This window comes from Gasterosteus aculeatus, chromosome 1 (assembly GCF_964276395.1).
Source record: "Gasterosteus aculeatus chromosome 1, fGasAcu3.hap1.1, whole genome shotgun sequence".
Classification (NCBI taxonomy): Eukaryota; Metazoa; Chordata; class Actinopteri; order Perciformes; family Gasterosteidae; genus Gasterosteus; species Gasterosteus aculeatus.
Window position 1 is genome coordinate 22,005,353 of NC_135688.1, and position 26,219 is coordinate 22,031,571.

At 40.7% G+C, this 26,219-nt stretch overlaps 1 protein-coding gene and 1 long non-coding RNA gene across 4 annotated transcripts in view; one reads left to right on the plus strand and one right to left on the minus strand.

Annotated features, from left to right (window-relative positions):
- The first annotated feature begins 643 nt into the window (after positions 1–643).
- ngef (neuronal guanine nucleotide exchange factor) lies at positions 644–23,693 on the plus strand. Of its 2 annotated transcripts, none has more exons than XM_040175707.2 (15): positions 644–1,180; positions 3,781–3,886; positions 5,182–5,463; positions 5,844–5,908; positions 7,906–8,156; positions 9,502–9,662; positions 9,770–9,922; positions 11,933–12,062; positions 12,181–12,255; positions 13,057–13,146; positions 16,480–16,643; positions 16,949–17,107; positions 19,768–19,847; positions 19,933–20,037; positions 20,130–23,693. In XM_040175707.2, the coding sequence occupies exons 1-15, from the start codon at positions 982–984 to the stop codon at positions 20,351–20,353; spliced, it is 2,244 nt and encodes a 747-aa protein (XP_040031641.2). In that variant the 5' UTR covers positions 644–981; the 3' UTR covers positions 20,354–23,693. The 2 variants fall into 2 exon arrangements, with proteins under 2 accessions (XP_040031641.2, XP_077960328.1); XM_078104202.1 differs by lacking the exon at positions 644–1,180 and adding an exon at positions 2,914–2,932.
- LOC120831930 (uncharacterized) overlaps positions 19,336–26,219 on the minus strand; it is a 7,676-nt gene continuing 792 nt past the window's right edge. For both annotated transcript variants that reach the window (XR_005714133.2, XR_013467883.1), the window contains exons 2-3: positions 26,167–26,219; positions 19,336–20,345 (exon numbers count right to left, since the gene is read on the minus strand). The exon at positions 26,167–26,219 is cut by the window's right edge. This is a non-coding gene — a long non-coding RNA (uncharacterized LOC120831930). The remainder of the gene's footprint in view (positions 20,346–26,166) is intronic.

Below are 26,219 nucleotides of genomic sequence, written 5' to 3' on the forward strand. Positions count from 1 at the left end.
AAAATAACCAAAATACTTTTTGCTAAACTAAATCAGAATACATTATAGGGCAATCTAAAACATACTGAAACATTTAGCATTATTTGACCACTGTACAGCATTGCATTAAATGCTCTTAGCGTCTGAGGATATCATTTTGGTCGTCACTTTGATTCTACCATTATCTTGTATTGGAAAAACAGTACAGGCAGGCTTACTGCAACTGCTGTAAGGAATATAAAAGACAATGAACTTCAACCCCCCACACCTTACTACAGATACAACTAACCCTGCTGTATGGATCACTTAACAAGAGCTCAAACAAAGCACACATCACTATAATACACAACTCTACACAATAAAAAAAGGACGCACACCTTCTGTAAAATGCATGCATGCTGTGCTTTGGAATTTATTCTGTTCCTTAACTTGAATAATTCAACCTTTTCCTGAAGAGAAAGCCCAAGAACAAGAACATGGAAAGGTTTTGTGGGGATATCTGAGAAACCTTGAAAGCACAGAAAAGTGAACAGACTATAGTTTGTCAGTAGGTGGCTTTTCAGATTCCAGAACAGGAAGAGTTTTAGAGCTGCAGGGCTGACAGGCGGGCTTGTAAGACCAGGTGGAGTTTCAGGAATGTCACCACGTAACAGGTTGGTTGGTCAGAGGAGGAGCAAAGAGCAGGAAAGAGAGAGTCATACATGCAATAATTACAGCGTAGGCAGAAATAAGTGACGCACTCTGGTTCCAAAGGCTGCCTTTGTAGCTAACAACACTTTTGTTCGGACTGACAGGAGCGGTAGACGTGGGGCCCAGGAACCCATTTTCTGTTCTTGGACTCGGTTATAGGATTTAATTCTCCCCACAACTTTCCTTCTCTAGTCATGGATTTTCTCCTGGATTCTGGCTAATCATGACATCTTTTTTTATCCCAGTTTCCTCAAAGTTAAAAATTGTTTTTCACACTCACTTTGTTTTTAAAAGCAAAGAGAATCATTTACTATGTCAGTGGCTGCTCTATTCAGGAGCAAGTGGGGGCACAAGTCACAGCCACCACCTGAGAAACATCCAGCAGCTTTGGTTAAACCCAGCCACGGAGAGGACGACGATGAAGATTTGACCAGAGAGCCTATCCGCAGGAACTCCCGCTTCTATCGGTCAATGAGGAAGAAGAGGCAGAGTTCATCTGAGCAGCTTGAAAGTAAGCACATCAGGCCACATTGCTTGCATTGTCACATTGTTTTTGTACAGAACCTCAAAGGTGGGGAATTCTCACACGTTAATCAACATTTACTTGAGTATTCTGATCAGTTGCCAGTTGGCAATGATGCATTTGTTTTTGGAAGGGGGAAAAGGCTGGCTACTTCCATCTTAAACCATTCAAGTTCAACCTGAGAAACTAGTTTTGTTTAAGAAGCACAATGATCAAAATAATTTTTCCACAGGTCAACCTTGTGATTTCAACCAAAAACCAACTTGAAGTTGGTGTGTGGAAATGAAATCACCTAGGTGTCACTGTTATCCTGTTATTAAGAGTCTAAAAATCTTTCCTTGTGTTCTTCTGATGGGCGTTCTGCCGTCTGCTCAGAGAACAATGATAGTCTTAGTCATTGTTCACGAAAGGAATTTACCATATTCATTCAATAGAGCCACACCAAACGCAACAATAAAGCATTTCAGCTTAGACTTTGCCCTGCATCTCAGATAGGCCTCAAAAGGAGGGATTAAGTGATTATTTAAGGTAGAACACAGCCTCTGCCTCTCAAATAAATTCAGTAGAAAAACGGTAAAAAATGTCAAATTGAGTCGCCTGAAATAATAAATAACCTGAATCTTGAAATGAAAAAGAAAATGTGCATTTTCAGCAGCAGTTTAAGAAAATATGATAAAATATTTCTTTGATCCTATCAACAGTTTCCAGCTATCTATAGTGCTAATTTTGTGTAAGATTTACACAGGCACTGATAACTTTGATGAGATGGTATTTGCTTTGACAGAATGTCTGATAAATGCACACCAGATACTAGCACAGCGTGGCCAACGTGGCCAACACAACGAAAAATGTTTCTGCCATTTCTCACTGAAAAAAAAAACATGCATTTCTGTGGCCGCAATGCAAGTTTTGGGATTCAGAAATAAAAATGTAAGAATACAAATCAGCTAAATTAAGATTATCTTTACCATGACATCATTATCATGGAGTACTATTCTTTATGCTTTATCCTGATGGAAATAAACATAAATGCAGTGTATTTGATGTCCTTCCATTAACTCTAACAAACCAAATTGTAATGCCTGTAAACGCTTTTTGTAACACTTTGTTACTTACACATCTTATTTTCGAACATTTATAGTATATTTTGAATTTAACAGACTTTGTACAAGTTAACCGATTAGACAATTGTAAATTGGTGTAAATACAAGCGACAACTCTGACGTATCAACAATAATCCTCAAATCCTCCAATCTTAACTTTTCTGTGCTGCGCAACTAATGAAGAATGATCTTATCTTATCTTAAATGGAATTGAAAACTGTAATAAAATACCCCTCTGATACGAAGGAATGTGATGGAGCCCATAGTTTGTGCTTTTTATATAGGGCCCTAAATGCAGCCACAAGGCCTTTCAAATACTAGTGATACAATCATTATTGAAAGAAGGCAAAGTTGTATTTCTATACAAATGAGACGGAGAATACGTTTTTCTTATGTTTATAGCTCAGATGTTTGCCCTCCTTAATCGACTCAGAGGGACAGAATAGAATTGTAGAACAGCAACTGGCAACCTCTGGAAAAATATTTTAATATGGGCAACTTAAACATTTTAATATTTAGAGTCAAATGAATTTTTCTGTCTTATTCTACATTGTGAGCGCCTCACTCACACAGGCCTGAGGGGGGACGGAAACATCGGACAGAATGAATGAGAAAAACTCCAACGGTGAATAAAAAGGTTTGTAGTCAATGAAAGGAGTTAGTGAGTGAGAGCTGGTAGCACTGTTACATCAGTACACCAACCTTTTGTCATATAAAAGCATATTCTGCCTCCCTTTGTTTTTACCGACAGAGTTGTTACGTGGTCCGCTCCGAGGAGTTGAAGCCTGACAGATGTAGCTCACTGTCCAGATGTATTCACTGAGCCAGGTTTCAGTGAAACAGAGTGAGGGATCTGCTGAAGTCCGTGTGTGCTTTGTTGAGGAACAGTAGTTCATCCATCTTGTTGGCCAGAGAGCGTTCACCAGAGGAATTGATGGGACGGCGTCACCCATAAACCCAGATCAGAGCAGCTGGTGCTCTAACTAAAAGCCCTGTGGAGCAATTTGCTCAATAATGTACGTCAGAAGAGTTTGACCAATGTATGGTCTAAAGTATAAAAGTTCTTCCCTGCTGAATGTGATCAGAGAAGAAGAGCTGGAGACGAGACCAACAGAGGTCACGGCACCGTCAAGCCTGATGATGCATTTGTGAGATTGAAATAAGTAGATGATTACATTCTACACTATTGTGGCGGATTATAAAGAGACTATGGGCTACGGTGGGTGATCAAAAGATTGGCGGTTCGATCCCCGGCTTCGCTGATCTGTATGGTGGATCAGTAGCTACATCAACGCTGTGTGAATTGTGTGAATGTCAGTTCCTAATGCGCAGGTTGCACTGTGTATGGTAGCTCCTGTCCTGTAATAGCGTATGTGACTGATGAAATTCAGTGTGAAAGGGCTTTGAGTGGTCGCAAGACTAGAACAGAGATATACAGTCTATTTACTGTCTCCTTCTGACTGCAGTTCTCCCAATCTCTCTCAGATTCTACCAATCCTGGTTTGGACCAAAGTCCTTCCAGCAGAGCTGGAGTCACCTATTCTCATGCTCCCTTGTCCAATAAATCACCTTTGTTGCCCATGGACAGACGGTGAGTCCTCATGCCTACTACTGCCCCACCCTGTTGGTGAAACACGCCCCAAAAACCAACCAGCGCATGCAGTGCTGGTTGAGACACTGCATACATACACCACTCTTACACTTGATACTTCACACACACTTATCTATTTGTATCATGTCTGTGATAAACCCACAAGATATTACTAGCCTCATTACCACTGAAACAACAGTCACACGATCAGTTATAGCCGGAATATGAAGCAATATGTTCAAGCCCCAGTAATGTGGTAGGACTGCTCCCCGTCAACACAAGCTGATAGCCGTCTACGAGTGAATGATTAAACCTCATCACCCTTTGGATCACTTGTGTGTCTCTAAAAAACAAAGCTTACCCTAAGTTTACCCTTTGATAAGGAGAAAGAATCCCAGGAGTGCTGTATACAATCACGTTTGTGATAACCGGCTCACAGTTTGAGGATTTCAGTATGAACGACAAGATTTTATTAAAAACTACTTGGACACTTGACATAGAGAAGGTTGTAATCTTCACCAAATGTCCATAATCTTTGCCACAGAATTTGATAATATCCTCTAGCAGCTTTATCTAGGGTTGAGCATTTGAACAGTCCATGTCTAGTCCTGTGGTCCGTCTGTCGAGTGCAGCTTCATCCGGAATGAATGATGAAGCCAGCTCTCTGACGACGTGGGCTCCAAAGTCACTAACCTCCCGTTTTTTGGTTAACCTGAACTCTCTTGCGCCCAATATTAGCTATGAGCACACTTGGTGGCAAAATAGCATTAGATCTCAGCTGGATTAGCTTAGCTTTTAGCTCTGCTCTCCTCTAACTCAATGTCACTTTCAGTTCTGCTTGGCAGGTGTGGAGTTGTCTGATGACCTGCCTACCATCAGCGAATGCAAGCCCCCCACTTTATTATCCAATCCTCATGAGTGTGTTCTATCACATCCTATAAGTTATCCAATATTAATGACAAAGGATAAATGAAGACTATAAATGGAGACAAAAATGTAACATAATGCGCATGGTTTTAGTCATATTCACTATAGGTTATGGCATTTTGATAAAAACTAAGGATTCATTTTTGGGGGTAAAGACAGATGAATTACCTTTCAGAACTTAAACAACAGTTGAACTAAAAATGCAATCTTTATCCTATGAATTAGGACAGAATGTCTAAAGGAGTCTGTGGCTTAAACGACTGGATATACTGTACATTGTGATGATCACAAGAAAATACAGAGAGACATGTGAACACGACCATTGTGGATGTGATTCGAAAGTGTTTTTTTACTGTCCATCATTCCAGAGCTGTGTTGCCAAGCAATGATGGGGCCAGAGATGTGGATAAGAGAGGAGGAGGAGTGGGAGGAGGGAGGAGTGTGGACATATCTGCTGCCTCCGACAGCCAGCATAAGAATTGTGCAGCCGACATGATCACGTACCGGACTCACGGCATTCATAGCAGGGACATAAAAAACCTGTCAGCACAAACAACTGCAGCTTGCACTTTACAGGAGGTCGGAAGGGAAACCATGAGTGCTCAACGGCCCAGTTCTCACGGAGCGGATCAGGACAACGCCAACCTCAGGTCAGATATGATTCCAGTAAAAACAGAGCGCTGTAAAGGACAGAAATGTAATAAGATTATTTGTAGGAAGCTTAGCCTGTGGGTTCCTGCGAATGGTAAATCTTAAACATGAATCTGAAAAATATCAATAATAATTGTCCATACTGTTTTTGCTTGTGAGCAACAAAATTGGTGATGGAGGGACTGAAATAATTAATTAAGATATGACTCATTGTCTAGAGAGTGAATTTGAAGATGCATAGATAAATGTTTTCTGTATTTTCTTTATATAACGTGCAGAGCAATTCCGCCATTCAGGTTCAGTTTGCTGGGTTTGATGACGAAGATCTTTCCCTGCCTGCCTTTTCAAGCTTATATTCCCGTATTGTCTTTAATTTTAGGTTGCCGAGCAATGGTGCTGGCTCCCAGACAATCTGCCACAGCCTCAACATCATCAAAAATATTGGTGAGGAAAGACATGACCTGAGGGTAGACGTATGTATTCCACTGACCTGTTGCCAGTTTCACGGCTGACAAAATCAGCTCTTATTTGTGAATATATTTTAAATGGCGAAGAATTAATATTGTTAAGACACACAAAATCACAAGCAACACACGCACACAATTTACTAACACACAGTAGGCCTGATAAGACTTTAGCACAGCCACTGAGCAGTATTGTTCAGTGCACACAGGAAAATGATTATGAATGGCATGAACAGTGAGTGCACATTTATCTGTTTACCAAAGACTAATCAATGTTCTTTTCTCCGAGCTTTACATTTCTTGGTTGTATATGCACATTTTCCTCCCTTACGTAAGCGTCAGTCCAGTTCTACGCCCACCAAAGCAATCTGCAGTATATGACTGTGGGAGATTATGCAACAGGCTCATGTTGTTCAAAATCACCTTCCCTCTTGATATACACATAACCAATGTTCTCTGTGAAGCACGGATGTTCTTTTAGTTTAGTCCTGGTACACATATCTACAGGTATTCTTATTCAATACAACATTATGAACTTTTCCAGTTTCTGTGTTTTGGCCTCCGTATGTTGATTGGTTCAAACAGCTGCTAACTTTTTCAAATCTAGTTACACACTTCTGCTTTTTAGAAGAGGAGGTTGTATAACTTGACACAAGCACATTTACTACAGATATCACACTAATGAGACCCTTCTTGTTCATGTTCATTTACTGTGTAATCCAGCAGTATGAGTTTTATGGATGTGCTTAATTTATGTGTCCACCAAATATTAAGATCCTAATGAACCATGGATTGGCATTCTTTTTGTGCTAAAAGACACAAACTAGATTTCAATTTGTTGACTGTTTCTTAAAAGGTGTGAGACTGGGTTGATTTATCAGTTTTATGATACAGGTCAATGTTAATAACATTTTAACATTTACACACTTGCAATCAAGGAAACTGCTTTCCTGTCCTGGAAACTGATTCAGAAATATTATTAAAAAACGTACCATCCAACCAAATATATAAAATGTAATATTGATTTTTAAACTATGGTTACAAATAATCTGTATAATAATAACTTCATCATATTAGTGCTGTTGTTATAAGCACAAAATAAACAACACATCCTGATCAGTCACCCTGAATGTTATTACAGTAACATGACAACATGATCCCAGTCTTTCCTTCACACGACAGAACATTGTAAACCTGCTCAGATATTTTTACAAATTGAAGTTGTAAAAAATGAGAAATGAAAGTGGAAAGTACAATTTTGTATCATATGGGGATGATTAGTCTAATCCCACGTTGTAACCCTTCACACTTTGAGGCGCGCTCCTGCTAACTGAGAATTTTGGCCTGTTCCATTGTCAGATTGTTAAGTGTTTGACGGCTCTCAGGCAGACATTTTGAGCCTTTTATAAACCCTTTTGGCAAGTCAACATTGTATGCTGATGTAGCCCAAGGGAATTACCCACAGTGACAGTGATTGCATTGTGACTTTAAATACGGGACAACCAGTGAACGTACAGTGACGTAAACAAACAGGACAGCACACATGTGTTCAGACTGTCACAAATCATAATTTATTACATTGTCTGGGTGACGTGACATTTGGCATCAAAGTGCTGTCCCATTGATATTCACACCCTTTAAAACTCTCACACTCAACCACTTACCAGGTGACAGCAGTCCCTGAAGGTTTAGGGTTTAGAGGGAAGATTGAGATTGGGGTTTTGACTCTTACCATGCTGCAATGTTGTTAGATATTTGTTGAGTTAAAGATGGATTTCTTTTGGCCGAACAACAGTCCATTTAGATACAAGACTCACCCAACTGGTCAGTAACTGATTGCTGAAAAACACATCACCATGGAGACTTGCGAGCTGGTCTAAAAAGCCACTTTTCATTAGAGGACGACCCTGCTCTCTGCTAACAGTGGAAATCCATACCTTTGCAAAAGAATTGACTTATTGTCTTTTTCCTATCCAGCCTTCCTCTACCAGGAATACCGGGACACTTCTAAGCAGCAGGAGATTGAGCAGCGGCGGCAGCGTGAGAACCTTTCTCCCGAGGTCCCACCGGGGACTTTGATGGATGGGTCCGGTGTCCTGTCCCCTCCCGTGTTGCAACTGCAGCTTAGGAACAATGCTCAGTCACTGAGCTTATGGCAGAACCTGGAAGTAGTGCAAGCCAGTGGCCTGCTCACCCGATTACCACAGAGTGAAATCATAATGCAGGAGGTGAGCGATTTTGTTCGGCTGAACACTGATATAAATATGTAGAGATATTGCAGTACAGCTGCACAAAATGATATGGTTCACTAAAAACATACTCCTTATAGCTGTAGGAAAGTCAGGGTTTCACCAAAGAAGGTGGACTTTATCATCTGGGGATCAGGAATGTTCATCTCTCTAATAATTTCAGAGATATTTAAGTCTGGATCAAACTGTTGCAAAGTCTTTCCGACAAACTGACATTGCCATTTCCTAGAGCCACGCTGCTCGATAGGTTAGCATTACTGAGAATTCTAGTGACAGAATAAGAAAAATGAAAAAGAGATTACTTACTTTTTCTCTGATCTGAGTGATTGGAACAGATACTTGTTACAAAAAACATTCATGAAGTTTGGTTCTTTTATGACTTTATTATGGGTTAACAGAAAAAGTGATCAAATCTGCTGGGTCAAAAATATACATACAGCAATACTAATTGGTTACATGTCCCTTGGCCATTTTCACTTCAATTAGGCGCTTTTGGTAGCCATCCACAAGCTTCTGGCAAGCTACTCGTTGAATCTTTGACCACTCCTCTTGACAGAATTGGTGCAGTTCAGTTAAATTTGATGGCTTTCAGAGAAGTTCACAATGCCATGCTATGAAGCTCATGCTATGAAGCTCATTTAATTGACACAACCTTCTAAGTCACCATCCATCCATCCATCTGCAAACCGCTTATCCTGCACACAGGGTCACGGGGTGGCTGGAGTCTATCCTCGCCAATTTCCAGCTATAGACAGGGTATACCCTGAGTTGGTCACCGGCCAATCACAGGGCTAACACAGAGACATACAACCATTCACACTCACATTCACACACCTACTGGCAATTTAGAGTCCCCAATCAACCTGATCCCCAGAGCATGTCTTTGGACTGTGGGAGGAAGCCGGAGAACCCGGAGAGAACCCACGCAGACTCCACTTAGAAAGGCCACTGGGCGGAGTCGAACCCAGGACCTTCTTGCTGTGAGTCAAGTGCTAACCACCACACCATCGTGCCGGCCCCGTTCTAAGTCACCAAAATTTCTAATTCACGTTGCTGTATGTATATTTTTGATTCAGCAGATTTTGTCACTTTTTCTGTTAACTCAGAATAAAGTCATAAAAGAACCCGAGAAAAATCAGACTGGGAAACTGGGAAATAATGGGAAACTCAAGAGAGCCATGACATTATGTTCTTTACAAGTGTATGTAAACTTTTGACCACAACTGTATGCATCAGATCGTCTTCACAACAACTGTTTACTGGGTATAGCGATCTTCAGTTTTAATGTATTGATGTGGTACTATGATTTCCTTTTTCTGTCCAGGCCATGTTTGAGCTAGTTACCTCGGAAGCATCGTACTACAAGAGTTTGGAGATTTTAGAGACTCACTTCCTACGTAACCCAGATTTGATCAACACTCTCAGCCAATCTGATGTGCATTTTTTGTTCTCCAACATTGAGGAAGTGATGAAGGCCAGTGAAAGGTAGGACATGGTCTTGTTTAACACAAATCAGTTCATGATTGAAAGTCTGTTCAAGTTCCAGTCCAGAAAACAAGCTCTTATGTCATATCCCTTGTTATTAAATTCAGGTTCCTGATGGATCTTGAGCACCGAATGGAGAAGTCTATTTTGATATCTGAAGTGTGTGACATTGTTTACCATCACGCTGTGGAACACTTCAATGTCTTCATCAAATACGTCATAAACCAGGTCTACCAAGAGAAGAACTATAGACGCATTTTGTGAGTATTGATTTTTAAAAACAATGTAAATGATATCTTCTTCATACACTGCTCAGACCAATACGGCATCCTATTTGACTATTGAGGAGAGGGAGGAAGTGGGAGCAACAATAAAAGGCGTCATACTTCAGACACTGCTTTTTTAATGAATGTTGTCAGCCTGGCTTTTCAGTATAAGACAGGTTTGCTTTTGATCACAACACATGGGGTGTGCAGGGTGTGGTTGACTATGAATATAATGCATTTGTCCCTCTTCATCAACCACACATACCTGAGTAAAAGGGTAGCGTTCCCACGCCCTCCGGATGACACGTTCCTCTGATGGCAGGCATTATTGGAATTCTGCCAGCTAGCAGAAAAGGCAAAAAAAAACCTTCTGAGACCTGCTGGTTGTTTCAAAATGAAATTGGAAAATGTTAAAGCCTGCAACTGTTTTGTGAGCTAAAACTTTGCAGCACTAAGAAATGATATATATATTCGATGACATTGCTCATCTGATTTGGAAATATGCAGTACATTATGCAAATGTGTTGGTGTAATAGTCTAATCAGACGTTTATGGGCATTGAGCTGAATTACTTCACAACTAATACCATCAGTGGCTGAGCTGCATTGTAGAAACAAAGTTTATCAGCTTAGAAAAAACATGACAAAACAGGTCTAACTATTAACTATCTAACTATACTCATGGGACAAGAGGTGCTTCCCTTTTCTTTCAGTTCTGAAGCATGCCCCTCCTACAAACAGGCTGGTTCACTCTTGTATGTTTGCGGCGAGATTCAAAACAGATTTTTCTGGGCTGAATAGTGTAAAGCAAAGGTGATTTACTTCACATTCATCGTTATGACTTGAGGGACTTCACTGTTTGTCACTGTGTACATTTTTAAAGAAACCTCGGGCGTAACTACTAGAAACTCAAAATCAAGAATTTGTTGCACGCCTTGCTTTCATCTCTGTTCTTTGCCTTGATCATCCTGTTTGCCTGCTCTGGAAGCTAGCTGTTAAAACACTTTGCCATTGTTTCCTGTAAGGCATGTGTGTCAGACTCAAGGCTGAATCCGCCCCGCCGGTGGGTCAAGTGCGGCCCGCTGAATGACTTTGCTATTGCAAGAAGACATAAATTGCATTTCTATAAAAGAAGCTGCTATTCCTATACAGTCCACTGGGAGTCGCACTCTGAGTGAGCGCATGCGTTAGACCAGGGGGACCAGGTCAATGGCCAAGGCAATGCCGGTAGATTGCCTTGCATTGAAAAAAGAAATTTACGTGAGGTCCCCGGAAAACTTGGTAGTGCTAATTAGCGCTTGATCCTTGCTTACTAAAGGCCACATTTTTATTTCATTCAAATGGGTCGAGCACAGTTGGGTGGGGGATCGCCATGATTTGGTTGATTGAAGAGTACCTCAGGAGCCGAAAAAGTACATTGATATGTGATTGATATACAGCGGTTAGTCTAATTTATAATTTAGAGAATACCAACATGTAACATTACAGCAACATCATTTAGTCCGAGTGACAAAGAAAAAGGATATCTGTACTCAATTAACAAACTAAGCTGGTAAACCATTATTTTGTATTCTTTACATAACATGAATGAATGAAATGCCTAACAACTGTACATATTGATATGAAAGACATTAACTTGTAAAGCCAGTTTCCAAAACACAGAAACTTTCCACTTCGGTGGGACCCATAGAGCTCCGAGGATGAGAGTCACAAAGTACTAAGCAATGGACCGACATAGTTGGGTGTCAGTATTGTCGTTAACTTTATTTGGTTACAATGGGAATACAATAGCCTTATCTTTAAGTGAGGAAAAGAACCTCAAAGTCATACAATTCCAAACACAGCCAAGGTGATCTTTAGCCATGAATGATTAGCAGAAATCTGACCACTGTTAGGGTTTTGTTCTCAGTCTTTGATGACAGCATCAAAGAAGAAAGAGACAGAATGTGTGTGTACTTAATATAGGTTCAATTAAGCATTGTGTTGTTTTTAAATGCCTTTCCAGAGAGGGAAACCAGGCTTTTCGGGAAGCCATGGCTTCACTTGAGAACCATCCACGCGTCAGGGGCCTGTCCTTTACCTCATTCCTCATCCTTCCATTCCAGAGGATCACAAGGCTCAAGTTGCTTGTACAAGTGAGTGTGCCAACATGAGTTCAAACTAAATACACACTTTAAAAATGACCAGATTCCGCAATGAGTGTGAACATAATGTTGCAGTCATAATTAGGGCTCATGTCTTTTTTTATTCCAGAATATCCTGAAAAAAGCAGAAGAAAACTCAGAAATTGAACAAAATGCTATAAAAGCACATCAGCAACTGGAGCAGGTGAGCATTAGGGGGTAGGGCTCAAGCTAGGTTCTAAAGACAAAGGGGTCAAAGGATTGAGTCAACATATTGATATTACGACCATGACATTACTATAATTTGGCATTTTTATTCATGAGCAAGAACTATTAAACTATTTCTTGTGTGACTTTTATTTACGTTTGCAAGTGGAATATACTAACAGGCTCATTGTTTATCAAATCATAAATAAGGAGCATGTCTCTTCAAACACCCTTTAAATACACATATTTTCTTTGTTGCCAATTTTCTTTTTGTTGGGAATTGAAACAGTGACGTATAATGACCAGTATGACCAGCTAAAACTGGATTAGGCTGCAGGTGTTGTCACAGTGTTCATCACAATTCATGTTTTTCCCTGATGTGCGTCAAACGTTCACCGAGCTCAATTCAAGTGACGCAAACTAATTTCCATCGAAGTGGACTCGGAACTCCGATGATCATTTAATATGAAACAAGACTGACATTGAGTCTTATTCAGTTTCGCCATATCATACATGCTATATTATATGCATGATTTATTTGCCTGCTTCTGGTTGTGGTGGACCGCATAAAGCACAACCCCTTAACCGGTATCCATTATGAACTACACATTCAGACTTTTTTTAAGATAACTTGGTTACACCTCAGTCCACTAAAATAAACAACCGAGCATACAGCAAATGGTGTATCTATGTAAAAAATAGCTGTCACTTTGAAACAATGCTACCAAATTAAAGATAAAGAAAAAAAAATAGGACATTATTGGGTCATGGATTGATGATGTATCTGTCTCTTCCCCAGATTGTGAAAGAATGTAACGAGGGGGTGAGAAAAATGAGTCGCACCGAAGAGCTTATCAGTATTGAGAAAACACTGGAGTTCAAATCAAAGGTAAAGAAATGATGGCACATCTTGTCCTGTATCCATTTCATTACATGTTGCTGCCAATGTGGCTGAAACATATTGGGAAGAGGGAATCAACCCAATCTGTACCAATCAAAAAGTGATACACTTTAAGCTAATGAGGAAGAGCACAGGTCACACATTTGGGACAACGTTAAAAATCGTGTCGTTTAGATATCAGAACACTCTACAAACGACTTGACTAGTTTAAAACTATTTCAACTGAAGGTGGCAATGGAAGCTGAGATGACTTATCCAATCAAAACAAAAGTCAAAAAGCTTACATTGACAAACGTGCCATGGAGAACAACTTTCTGCCATTTTCTGGATTAAATCTATAACAACTCACCCCACAACGATTAGAATTTGGGGCTTGATTGGAAACCAGGATTAATATAGTTTTCTAGTGTTGCAGGTGTTGAAGGTAAATAGTTCCTTGTGAGGAAACGTTTGGCAAAAGTACTTCCACCCACAACCTGCGCAATGATGTGATCAAAGGACGTCTCTCTCTCTCTCATATATCATATCATCCAGGCACAATGCCAAAAACCTTTTAGAAGAAAAAAAAAGTGTACCTAGTATAGGCACACTGTCACAGCCCGGCTCTCGGACTGCGAAGAAACAGGAAGACAAACGAGTGAGCTGCGAAGAGCAAAATAATTTATTGTTAGGAAAAAAATTCAAACATTTTAATATGGAGGTATCAGTATTGCAGTGTATGTATGATGTATGGTAGTGAGCACAAAACAGAACTCAGACACAGCACCGGTGTCATGCCAGACACAAGGCTCTTCTTCCTGAGCCCACCGGTGCCAAATGGAGAATGTATTTAAGGCAGGGCTACCTCGACTCAGGTGTGGCTCATCTAGCTGACGACACTCTAATCAGCACCTGTACACAACCAAAACCACAAAAACACATCGGATATAGGAGGAGGACGGTCGTCCCAGTAACCTACATACATGCAGTTAAGGGGGTTTGTAAGAGAAAAAGGGGATCCAGTTAAATAGTTGATGAAAGAATAGATATTGTACATAAACTAAAACTGCACTAGTGGTGATGAAGTACAGGTTAGTTATAGGGTAATAGAAGAGGTAGGTTGTGAAGAGAATATTGCGCTTGGTGTTGTATGTTGAGACCAATAGAGGGCTGTAGAGCCACAGAGTATAAGCTGTTAAGACTGAAATAGCTTTAAAGCAATTCTTGTTGAGGCTTCAATGCATATTTAGCTGTCGGCCATTGTCGTATGTCGTACTGTCACGCACCAACCGCCAAGTCAAATTCCTTGTATGTCTGACATATTATGGCAATAAATGTTTCCTGATATTTAACACATAAACGATCAACAATTAGTTACATTGATTTTGTCACAGATGGAAAGAGGCAAAGATCCATGTGCCTTATGAGCAACCATTTATCACTGAGAATAATGCAAAGAGTGCTCAACTGACCAGTTGGCGATCATTGTGGGAATTTATTTTGACAAATATGCATGGGCGTTTGGTTTTTAGCAGTGTGGGCTGGAGTAAAAATCTTTAGGTACGGCTATCCAATCAATTTCAGCGAACATCCCAGAATTATTTAATGCAAAATCGTAAAAGGTATCAGAAAGGCAAAAAAACAACAACAAATATGCAACGTTTATTGAAAACACAAATAGTTAAGATCTTTAACTAAGAGGTTTTAGCTAAATTGCGGCTTTTTGATTGGACTGTTCTCCATAAATGTCAACAATTGCTGTTGGGCCTGAGCAACTAACTGTAAACAAACCACGTGTTGCAATCGTAGCGCTTTTTACATAAATCCAATTCAAACTACGAACTCCATAAAATGGAAGTTTGTCAGGTCCTGCAACGCCACCTCGGGAATGGATTCAACCTTGCTCGCAGTGTAACACGTTTAAGGCACTCAGTTCCGTTGGTACAATAGCAAGAGGCGTGTTTCAAGTACAAAACACTTTAATTAATGGAGCAAAACCACATGGTATCAACAGTACTAAAACAACGAGCCATATGTATTGGTTTAAACAAGTGTTGGGCTGTGGCTTACCGGTGACCCAGTACAGGTGAGGATCCCAAACATAAAGAGGAGGCACCCAGTTCGCACACACTTGCACTCACACGAGGGTTCACAAGCCCAGGATGCCCCAAAAGACACAGAACAAAAGGGGATACCAGAGGACTCCGGCCCCACCACCTGGACCTTGACAGCGCCTACAAATACAAAGATCACTGTTACCCAAAGACACACCCTAGCTCTCAGAAGGGAACTAAACAAAATCCAATAACTGGGGGATACGACGGCTCAGATGGCCACCTTACCTGGTGTAAGGTGGCCATCTGATCCGTCGTATTCCGTCGTCCGAAAGCCAAGGTAGGTCCGGCTCTCCGTTTTTAGAGAGCCATTTTAACAAAATGGCTCTCTAAAAACGGCAGTCTCTTTAAAAAGGCTAACGCTGGAACATCGGTCCACGGCACCAGAGGCGGAGTGGCGATCAGGACGGCACCCGACTCTATCGGCAAAACCGCATCAATTGACCGATTGACGTAAGGCAAAACAGCAGCGTTCCTCCTTAATCCCGCTAGCAGTCCCCTGCGGCCAAAAATAACGTAAAATCAATGGGGTAAACACGTCAATGACAGGGACTCTTGAAAGGAACATACCCACCGATCAGGCAGTGGTCACCTGCTCCCGAAGGCTGTAAGAAGGCTACAAAGCTGCTACAGACGGCTAAGTAACAAATCACGGTTGTTAATGTGACCCCATATTACAAAAAACCTCGGAGTTATACGCAACTCACCGACAAAGCCGCGAGTATGACGCCCTTGCAGAACGCGGGAAAACGTCAGATGGTTTGACTTTGCACCTGACGTGGCCGTCCGACCGGAAACGTCAGATAGAAGCCCCGGGAATCCCCACCGTATTTATGGGAGACCCTCTCTCCCGTGATTGGCTGGCAGGTGCTTGATAGTTAAGGGCAGGAGGCTTCAGTAATAAGCTCCCTTCTGCTACACACGCTAACTATATAAACATGTTTTGAGGAGGGCATGGCCCCGTCCAATGACTAACCAACTCAAATGCTTTGTTAACTGATGATAACCAGTTATAGGATACTCTCTTAAGGGCAGGTTCTCCACATCTACTAACGGGCAAAAAGCTCTCACAGAATACAATATTCAATACAAATGATATCATTTAGAAAGTGACCACATCGTGTCAAACCAATATATAAAAATGACACTAATCAGACGATCACATCATTTAAGAAAATGAGGTAACACTGTTGTAACCCTGATTTTGCATGTACCTCTTTCCTTGTAGTCTGTGCCTATCATTTCACACTCGCGCTGGTTGCTAAAGAAGGGTGAAGTGCAGCACATGACTGGTCCTAAGACCTCTAGGACCATGCGGAGTCGTAAACTCTACCAACCAGTCTACCTCTTCCTTTTTAACAATCTGCTGCTGGTGACCAAGCGCAGCTCAAGGTAAGCATTCGGTAGTATCTGCTTACAGGGAAACACTCAATTAAACTCTAAATCCTTCCTACATGAAGCTTTTTATTTTCCCTTTGTGCTAAAACTGTTTTACACAGGTGTTCACAACGATCACTATGAAGGATATAGCCTGTGGTGCTGTGTAACTGTATTGCATTATATAAATATAATTTGTTGTTTAGCCTACCCTCATTGAGATTAATGGACTGGACAAAATAAGTACAACATAACACAATTCAAAATGACCAGAAACCTGTATGCATTCATAATGTTAATTCAGTTCAACTTGTTGTCAGTGGAGATAAGTTTCAGGTTATTGACTCATGCACACGAGCCATGTTGAGGACTGAAGACCTTGAAGACCAGGGCCAACTTCTAGCCAATGTCTTTAATCTGAAACTGCTGGAGAACCAAGAAGAGCGTGCGGTCAACTACATGCTCAAGACCTCGAGTATGTAAGTACGTGAGACAGAAAAGGCTTATGGTTCAACTAAGCGGTTGTGATTGAGAATGGGGTCAAACTAATCATTGTTATTTGTGATATAGATTTCGAATTGAAATAGTATTAAATCAATCTGCTGATTGTGAACTGTTTGGAAAGCAAACTAATTTGTTTAAATTGCAATTTAACAATAACTTTTCTTAGTTCTTGCGCTTTTGGCACATGGTAGTTAAGCTTTTAGCCCAGTCCGTCTTTATAAATGAGACTTTGTTCTTAATCACTCGCCTGGTACTAAAAAGGTTGAATACATTTTTTTGTAAACAAAATGAGGTGAACATAGGGTTAAACCAGCTAACCAAAAGATACCCTAACAACTGCAGTTCTCTCAGCGGGTTTATAAAGCTGGTTATCCACCAGGTAAATCAATCAGCATTTCTCAATCTGTCTGTGAGCGTGTTCACATGAAGAGGTGGGTTTGCGGCTTATGGCCAATCCAAACATGGATGAGTCTGCTGTCAGCACAGGGGTGTGTTTTACAAACAAAGAGAAAACAATCATATTTGTAAAGTAAGAGCAATTTAAACATAAAACTCAATCAAATTTAATTCATTTTGTTTTGTATAGCCCAAAATTTTCTCTGAGGGCTTTCAAATCTGTTCACATGCGAGATCCTCTGTCAAATCCTTACATTGGCGCAGAAAAACTGTGACAATGTCCCCATTCAGCAAAAGGGAGAATGGCAGAGGAGGGATCCCTCTCCCGAGATGGACACTGCAATGGATGTCATGTGTATGTAAAAGATGTGACAGAAATATTGAGAAAGTATGTGTAAAGCAGGTAACACTGCAGGGACATCCACCACCAGATGTGACCACCATCAGTTATACCCAACATCAGATATGACCACCATCCAAAGAAACCTGTGGGGAGGGACATTGGTAACATTGTTTTATCCCAGCCAACTTCGGGCGAGAGACGGGGTACACCAGCCAATCACAGGGCTAACACAGAGACATACAACCATTCACACACCTACGGGCAATTTAGAGTCCACAATCAACCTAATCCCCAGAGCATGTCTTTGGACTGTGGGAGGTAGCCGGAGAACCCGGAGAGAACCCACGCAAACACACAGAAAGGCCACTGGGTGGAGTCGAACCCAGGACCTTCTTGCTGTGAGGCAACAGTGCTAACCACACCACCGTGCCGCAGTAATAGTAATGTGATTAATAATAATAATGATAGTGGTCGCCACAGTTGTCAGCATGGCATGGCAGGAGGCAGGAACAGGGTCCAGATAAAACCATGATTTATAAAAACCTGTGAGGAGAGAAAGCATATACTCTCGGGAAAAAAAGTTATGTCCATTGATGTTGACCGTAATAGTACTGGGACTGATAATAGGGTTAGAACCAGTATGTTTCAGCAGGGCCATAGCAGGAGGCAGGACCAGAATTAACCATGATCCATGGATACCTGTTAGGCGAGAAAGCACAAAAACTCTGGGGAAGAAGTTGAATTAATGAATTGCATCAATGAGATGTGAATTCGTATAAGAGACAGAAGAGGAGAGGAGCTCAGTGTGTCCTAGGAAATCCCCTGTCAGACTAGACATAGCAGCTGATCTAAGGGCTGGTTCAGGCTAACTTGAGCCAGTCCTAACTATAAGCCTAATCAAAGAGAAAAATCTTCTTTGTCCTAAATGAGGTGACTGTGCCTGCCCCCGGACTGAAAGTGCAAGCTGGTTCCACTGTTTTGAGTTTAACATCGTTTCTTTGTCATCCATGTTTTGATGATAAGATATTATTCAAGTTTTAAAAGCTGCAGGACAGTCTCGCCCGGCTTGATTGATAGACACAATTGAGTATAGTCTGCCAAACAATAAAAGTGTATGCAGTCTTTTCTGATAACTTTGCCAAAGGAAGCAAATACAAGGTAAATACAATTGGTACAAGCACAGAAACTTTTGTAGTAATTGAGGTTTCACTGTTTACTGGGAACTGGGAACGATGCGATAAGTAGGACTTAAACCATCTGAGTGTGGTTCCTTCGATACCAATCAAACTCAGGCACAGGTACAATAATATCAACAACAATAATAACTCATAACTTTCCTAAGGATGTCTTAAGTGTTAGTAGGTGTAGGGAATCAGCAATTAATCAAAAAGTTAAATAATGAATTATCACTCTTTAGATTATGCAGTGATATTATGGAGCTCTACAAAAAAGAGGAACAAGATATTTAGATAGATATACTTTATTCATTGCCAGGGGAGAATTTGTTTGTAGCAGCAGCAAGCAAAGTTACGGAGTAAACATAAATGCTCAATATATACAATAAAATGATAGAGCAGAACATATTACATTTAAGAAAATTAAATAATAAAGACAATGCACAAAAAAACAAAGTATATACAGTATATACGGTGGGATGGACTAGGTATTAAAATTTACAAACTAAAATAGCCAAATAGTCCTGTTCATTCATTTAGACTTTTCACACTAAAACAAGGTATTAATACGAATATTTGTGTTTTGTTTTGTCAAATTATGAATTTATATAAAACCACTTGGTTTCAATTATTGGCCCAAAGTGCTTAACATACCAAACAGGAATCAAGGTTGTTAAAATGTTTAACCTTTAGCTGGTTACTTATTACATCCCCTAAACAGGAGTGAAAAGCTGCGATGGACGTGTGCCCTCACTCCTAACAGGCGCACACGCTTTATGTCTACTAGTGCCCACCAACAAGGTGAGACAGAATACCACATCGTTTGTGTACGGTCCTCAAAACGCAGATGTGGAGATGTGAACTAACTCTCTGTGATATTTATCAGACTCTCCGCAGGTGCAATGTATTCACTCATACTCATCTCAGGAGCCGGATGAACTCTCCATCGAGACGGCTGATGTTTTAAACCTCCTGGAAAGAACAGACGACGGTGTGTAAATATTTTCATATCCTAATCTTGTGCATTGTTTTCTCCTTCCGTCTTCACTTCACGCTGGTCTTTCTTCGTCTTCTATATTTCAGGCTGGATGATGGGGGAAAGGCTCCATGATGGCGAAAGGGGCTGGTTCCCCTGTCGATTAGTAGAGGACATCCTGAGCAAGGAGGTCCGAGCTCAGAACCTGAGAGAGGCCTTCAGGATCCAGCAGGCCCAGAAAGGTGGGGGAGTTCTGCAAACTGAAGCCAGGATTGGGTCAAGGGCTGCGAGACGCACTCCAAAGTACTCCACCTTTTCCAATCCTAAATGAAGAAAAACAGAACGGCAGTAACAGTGATGAATGTGAACATTTAAGGCCATATGAACCAAAAGAAATGATCAGGATACATGTGACTTAAATGCCATGCAATGACATCTTGTTCCTTTGATTTTCACTTAGCAGTTGATGGCTTTAGAAATCCAAATGATCAAAGCACTTTGAGTCACTTATCTTGTACAACCGATGCTGCATGTCTCATATAAAAGGCACACTGAAGGTGTTTTGTAGGCCGACGTACAGTGGTGTGTATTACATGGGACAAAGCTCTCAAAGGTTTTGGTTTGGGGATGGAAATACACTTGTAAAGAAAGTGTGACTATTCAGCTGCACGGGCATGTTTTAAAAGTTGTGTGTGTTCATTTCATTGTAAAATACCTTTCATAACTGAATTATATCCTACAGCCACAACACAAACATTTAAGTGTACGGTGACCACAAGAGTGTAATGTAAAACAAATCTAAATCTAATACAGAAAACAAAACAAATAAGCATTTTAGCTTACATGACCACTTTAAAAGTTTTGATGAATTTCTATTTAAAATGAAGTCTGCACCTATAAATAATCAAATAATTGAGGAAGCTAAAAAGATACTCCACCAAAAATCTTTTTAATTTGAAACACTGCACACTTCCATGGTTGATTGCTGGCTGTAAAATATTTCATATGTAGTCAGCTTAGCTTCAGTTACAAAATAGACAGGACATCCATAAAAAAATGTGTGGTGTCAACATATCTGCATCAAATATATCGCACCCACACAGAAACTCAATATATCTCTTTGGGTGTTTTACAAAACTATGAACATCCATATCAAAACTGGCAAACGTACCAAAAAAGACCAAGATCCAAATTTGCCTATACATGACTGAACAGTATAACGGCTTGGCAAGGTGACTGATCAGAACACACACGCCCTTATCAAAACAGACTCAGTCTGTTATGGTCTACACACCCCATTATATTTAAATAGCATCTGACGAGTCTTATTTAGTGCAGAAACATTTGACATATTCTGTTAATGAAACTCACGTCCCAGTTTCCTTTACAATAGTTATAGTTTGTTTTAGCTATCATATTGCATTACCCGTGACCCCTAGTTGGTTACATTAGATTTAAGCTAAATAACCTTGTTGAATGGCACTATATTTACTACAATATTTAAATCATACTCTTGTGCTATTTTTTCAGAAGTTTGATTGTGAAACAAGTGGGGAAATATGCGCAAAAGACTGTTTTCATCTAGATTAATGTAGTACATATAGCGTATTTCATTTCTGTAGCTCATTATGACGAGAGAAGAAAGAAAACCACAACTCTTAGAGCTAATAATCTAACCTGAACATACATTAATTTTTTAATTTCATACACTTGAAAGCAGGCAATGTTTTTTCAGTTTCAATATTGTAGATTTATATGTCTTGATTTTTTAGCATTGACAAACTTGAATGTTTGCCATTGTGCAGGTATTTTTCAATTTGTTCTAACTTTAAAAAGGTGGTAAATTTGACTATGCAAAGATATAGAAGAGTAATGTATTTGTGAGCCAAGCATGGAGTCACTCTTCCTTTGTGTGTATTTTTGGCCGTTCTGAACTGCTTTCCTTCAAAGGTTAGAGCTGATAACGGCATCTTGACCAATGGAGAATCACCCACTATCTAGTTTCCCCTTTGGTAACCACTGTTGGCTTTGTCAGTACGTTTCCCACCCTTTGCACGAGCTTCCTGCTCAGCTGATGCCATGTTGGGAGCTTCTGCAATGCATCTAGATCTTCTTCTTAGATATCACATGATAAAACAGAAACACGTGAGTGTACTAGCATATATTACAATAATCAGTGCAAATAGAAAAAAAATAATGTACAAAGATAATTTTGATTGAACAACGCATAACTTATAGCTATACAGAATGTAAATATAGCATACAGACATCAGAAAGTGTTATTGCAGTTTTATAGTAAGATGTACTTGGAAACATAATATTCTACAGGTAGCACCTTCCTGTGCATTACCAACGGAGCACCTGCTGTAATAACGTATAATAGTATAGTATAATTTTACACCTGCCAGAAGCCCAAGCTGACCAGAATCTTTGTTTTCTGTCAAAGAAAGAACTGCAAACTAATAGTCACCTTCAGAGCCTTCGGTGTTTTCCAGTGAAGATACATTTTATGTGGATTACCCTTTTTTAAACATTCTATACAACAGTAGTACACATACACAAACACGGATCTACACCAGGGATGAATACTATAAGCAGTTTACTGCAAAATGACTGCAATTTATTATACTGTATGGGGTGTGTCAACACAATGGATCAGCATGATTGTAAAGCATGTTCATCTTTAAATATGCTCTATGTACTGTGATACAAATATTTGATGTTCCATTTAATAATTACTAAATAATTATTTCATTTTGTAAGATAAATTATTGTTCATGAAACAAATGTAATCAGAGATGTCCCTGACTCACTGACGAAAATGGACAAATGTAATTTGTATTTTAGTCATGCACAGCTGTTCTTTACACTTTGTACTCCTCTGGGGCTGGTATAGTCAGGCATCCAATCATTTACCACTTCCAGCAGGGCGCTTCAGGAGGAGATTCATAGTATCATCTTCCATTGTAACCTTTACATTGTAGCGGATAAGCATTGCTACAATTAAGGCTGGTACGAGCTTAACAAAGCCACCCGGTCAGCTAAAATACAATACCAGGGCAAAAAGTTGTGGTTATTTCTTTCTGAGCAAATATTCTATCACTCCAAGCTCTCTGGCTTGAATAGATAGAGGTTCATTTAGGGCAGTATTCAGATCTGTCACTTTTTGCTCTTAAAGTGATTTTCTTTTGTAGAAAATATTGCTTTTCATAATATTAAATAACAATAAGTATTTAAACCAAGTTAATATCACATAGATTTTGTTTGCTCTGATTAATGTATAAAGATTTCTATAAACTTGATTGCTACTCCAGCAGTGATTTGGATGGGATCAACAAAGGTATCTTAGGGATGTAAGGTCCTATGTCACGGTGTGGTTCATGTCCTCTCTTATTTCTGCCACTCGTGTCCCCCGGGTAACTTCACTTCATGCCTTGCCTTCCTGCCATCCCCTGTGATCGTCTGATAGTTTCCTCCTGTGTCCAATCACCTGCACATCCCTAGTGTATTTACGCCGTGTGTCTCTTGTGTCACTGGTCGCGTCATTGTCTATCGTCCTGGATGTTCCTCGTTCCTGCCTGCCTTTTCCCCCCTGGTACCTGTATGCGTTTTTGCCCCTTGACCATTTTTGTGTTGGAGTTTATGACTATTAAAGTCTTTTTGTTGAAGAACTCTGCATTTTAGTCCTGCCTTCCCCCGCATCACGTGACATCCTATATATTTATAGTTTTTCTCCGACCAAAAATCAAACCGCGAAGTCTAAGCAAAACCAAGCAGCAGTACCATTTAAAAGGTTTGGACACATTCCATCCATCCATTGTCAAACCGCTTATCCTGTACACAGGGTCGCGGGGGGGCTGGAGTCCATCCCAGCCAACTTCGGGCGATAGGTTTGGACACATTTCAAACGTCACGTCCAAACTTTAGATCAACAAAGCGAGACTTGACAACAACAAGCTGTGAAGTTGGCTGGACGGACACCATCCATCCATCTGCAAACTGCTTATCCTGCACACAGCGTTGTGGAGGGGCTGGAGTCTATCCCAGCCAACTTAGGGCGAGAGACTGGGTACACCCTGGACTGGTCGCAAGCCAATCACAGGGCTAACACAGACATACAACCCAATAATAAGTATATGACAACTTGTATTAAGCTTTCCAAAATGCACTTAAAGAAAAGATACTCCGTCCTTGTTACTGCTCAACGTGTAATATTCAAGAATTCGTGGACCATTTGCTATTCTGCAAAACAGGGTTGCACACCCAGAGAATACAACACAGTTGTGGCCTAGTCCATTCATGATGTACAAGATAAGCCTTACAATACAAAAGAATTAAGAAATGGAACACAAAAGTACTGCATTTCTGTTTTCCATCTTTTGTATGTCACACATTCCAACATGTTATCTTTAGGCAAGGTTGATGGCCGGCAGGACAGGCTAGCTGAGGAACGGGTTGGTGACCTGTATAGGAGAGGGTGAATGCGGGAGGTGAGGCAGCATGAGTGGCGGCGGGCTGTGGCAGCGGCGCGGAGATCCTAGGCAAAATAAAAGAATATCCGCAAGCCTTACTGTTTCCGGTGGTCATGGTAAGTGTGTAGTGTCACTTCCTGTTGCCAGTGTATCTGATAAGGATGCATAAAGTGCCACTGCCCTTCACCCCCTTGGCAAGTTTGATCATAACCTGGTCCTGTTGACACCCAGGTATGTTATTCTGGTGCAGAGGCTTCCTATAATCACAGACTGTGAGGAGATGGTATGAAGGCACATCATTGTCAAAATCTGAGAGTGCAAATGAGATCTATGCGCGCGCAAATGAAAAGAGTCTTGGCTAGCTCAGATGTTCCGGCTCGATGCGGCTGTAGCGGTTGACACGATACAGGACACTGTTGTGTTCAAAAATGAAGAAACGCCGGACGGACAGAGGTAATCGCTGATCAAAAGGTTAAAATCAAATGTATTTAATAAAGGAGATGGCGTTGCGGTAAAAAGAACATCTCAGCTGAGGAGCCGCTGGTCTCAGCGACCAACAGGCCCCAGGTCAGTCCTTTTGACCATCCCTAGTGCCCGTCTGTAGCCTCCACCAGTGAACTTGAGAACAATGGTTCCTACAGGTATTTATAACAATGCTTAAAGGTGTGAAAGTCAGTGTCCACACCTCTGGGAGTGGTCTTCTGATGAGTTCAATGTAACTCGGATTTCGAATGATCCATAGTCAATATCAGTTGTTGTTCAAGTATTTCATGCATGCATTCCAGTTGATTACATTACATCAAATACAATCATAACTGCATTGGTATTATTCTATTACAGTTGCAGAATTACAGTGGTTTTACAATATTGTCATTACTTTATTGATTACAGTTTCAGAATCATGGCTGTATTCTGGTGTACACTATATGCATTTTTATTAATTTTATGAACCGGATCGTCAATTTGTTTCTAATATCCTACAACACCCATGTTCAAGGTGAGTTTTTCCCAATGTCTAAGGAGCCGCAGAGCCTCAACTGGCTCACCTGCACGCTCTCGCCTTGATGGACGGCGTCGACGTTCTACAAAGTGAAGCACCCGACTCAAACTGGGATCCGCGCGCTGTGCATCCAACAGCTTATCTCTAGGTAGAGGGTGGACATCAGACAACTCATGTGGTTGAATGGATCGACCAATGAGTGTGGGAACAGAGATGTGACAGTCAAACACTTTCATCTGAAGCTCACACACTCCAGTTGGGGACGTCCTCAGACCTCCACATCCAATCAGAACAACCGATGTGGGAGCGACAGAATCAGGAGAAACAAGGTTAGCCTTTTCCAATAATGGAAGTGTGGCAGCACGAGATTACATAATTGCGCCAAGTTATGGCAATTTAACTACAGTGCCACCTTGTGGCAGAACAGGGACCGGCAACGCCACCCTGGGAATTTCACCCAGAGAATACTAACTAATAAGGTCACGCAGGTAAGTATCACAAAAGATGCCAAAGACGTGGTTCAATGTACAAAAAGGGGTTAAGTTTATTACAATAAAATACCAGGATCCATAAAACTATTTAAAACACGCTCACAATCTCCACAACAAAAGGGGAATTAATGGGGGTAATAATGGTCAAAATAATAACAAAATAATGAACGCTGAGGCTTACCAGTGGTTGTGGAGGGGACACGAGGGCAGCGGGGGAGGTTTCAAGAGAAGACA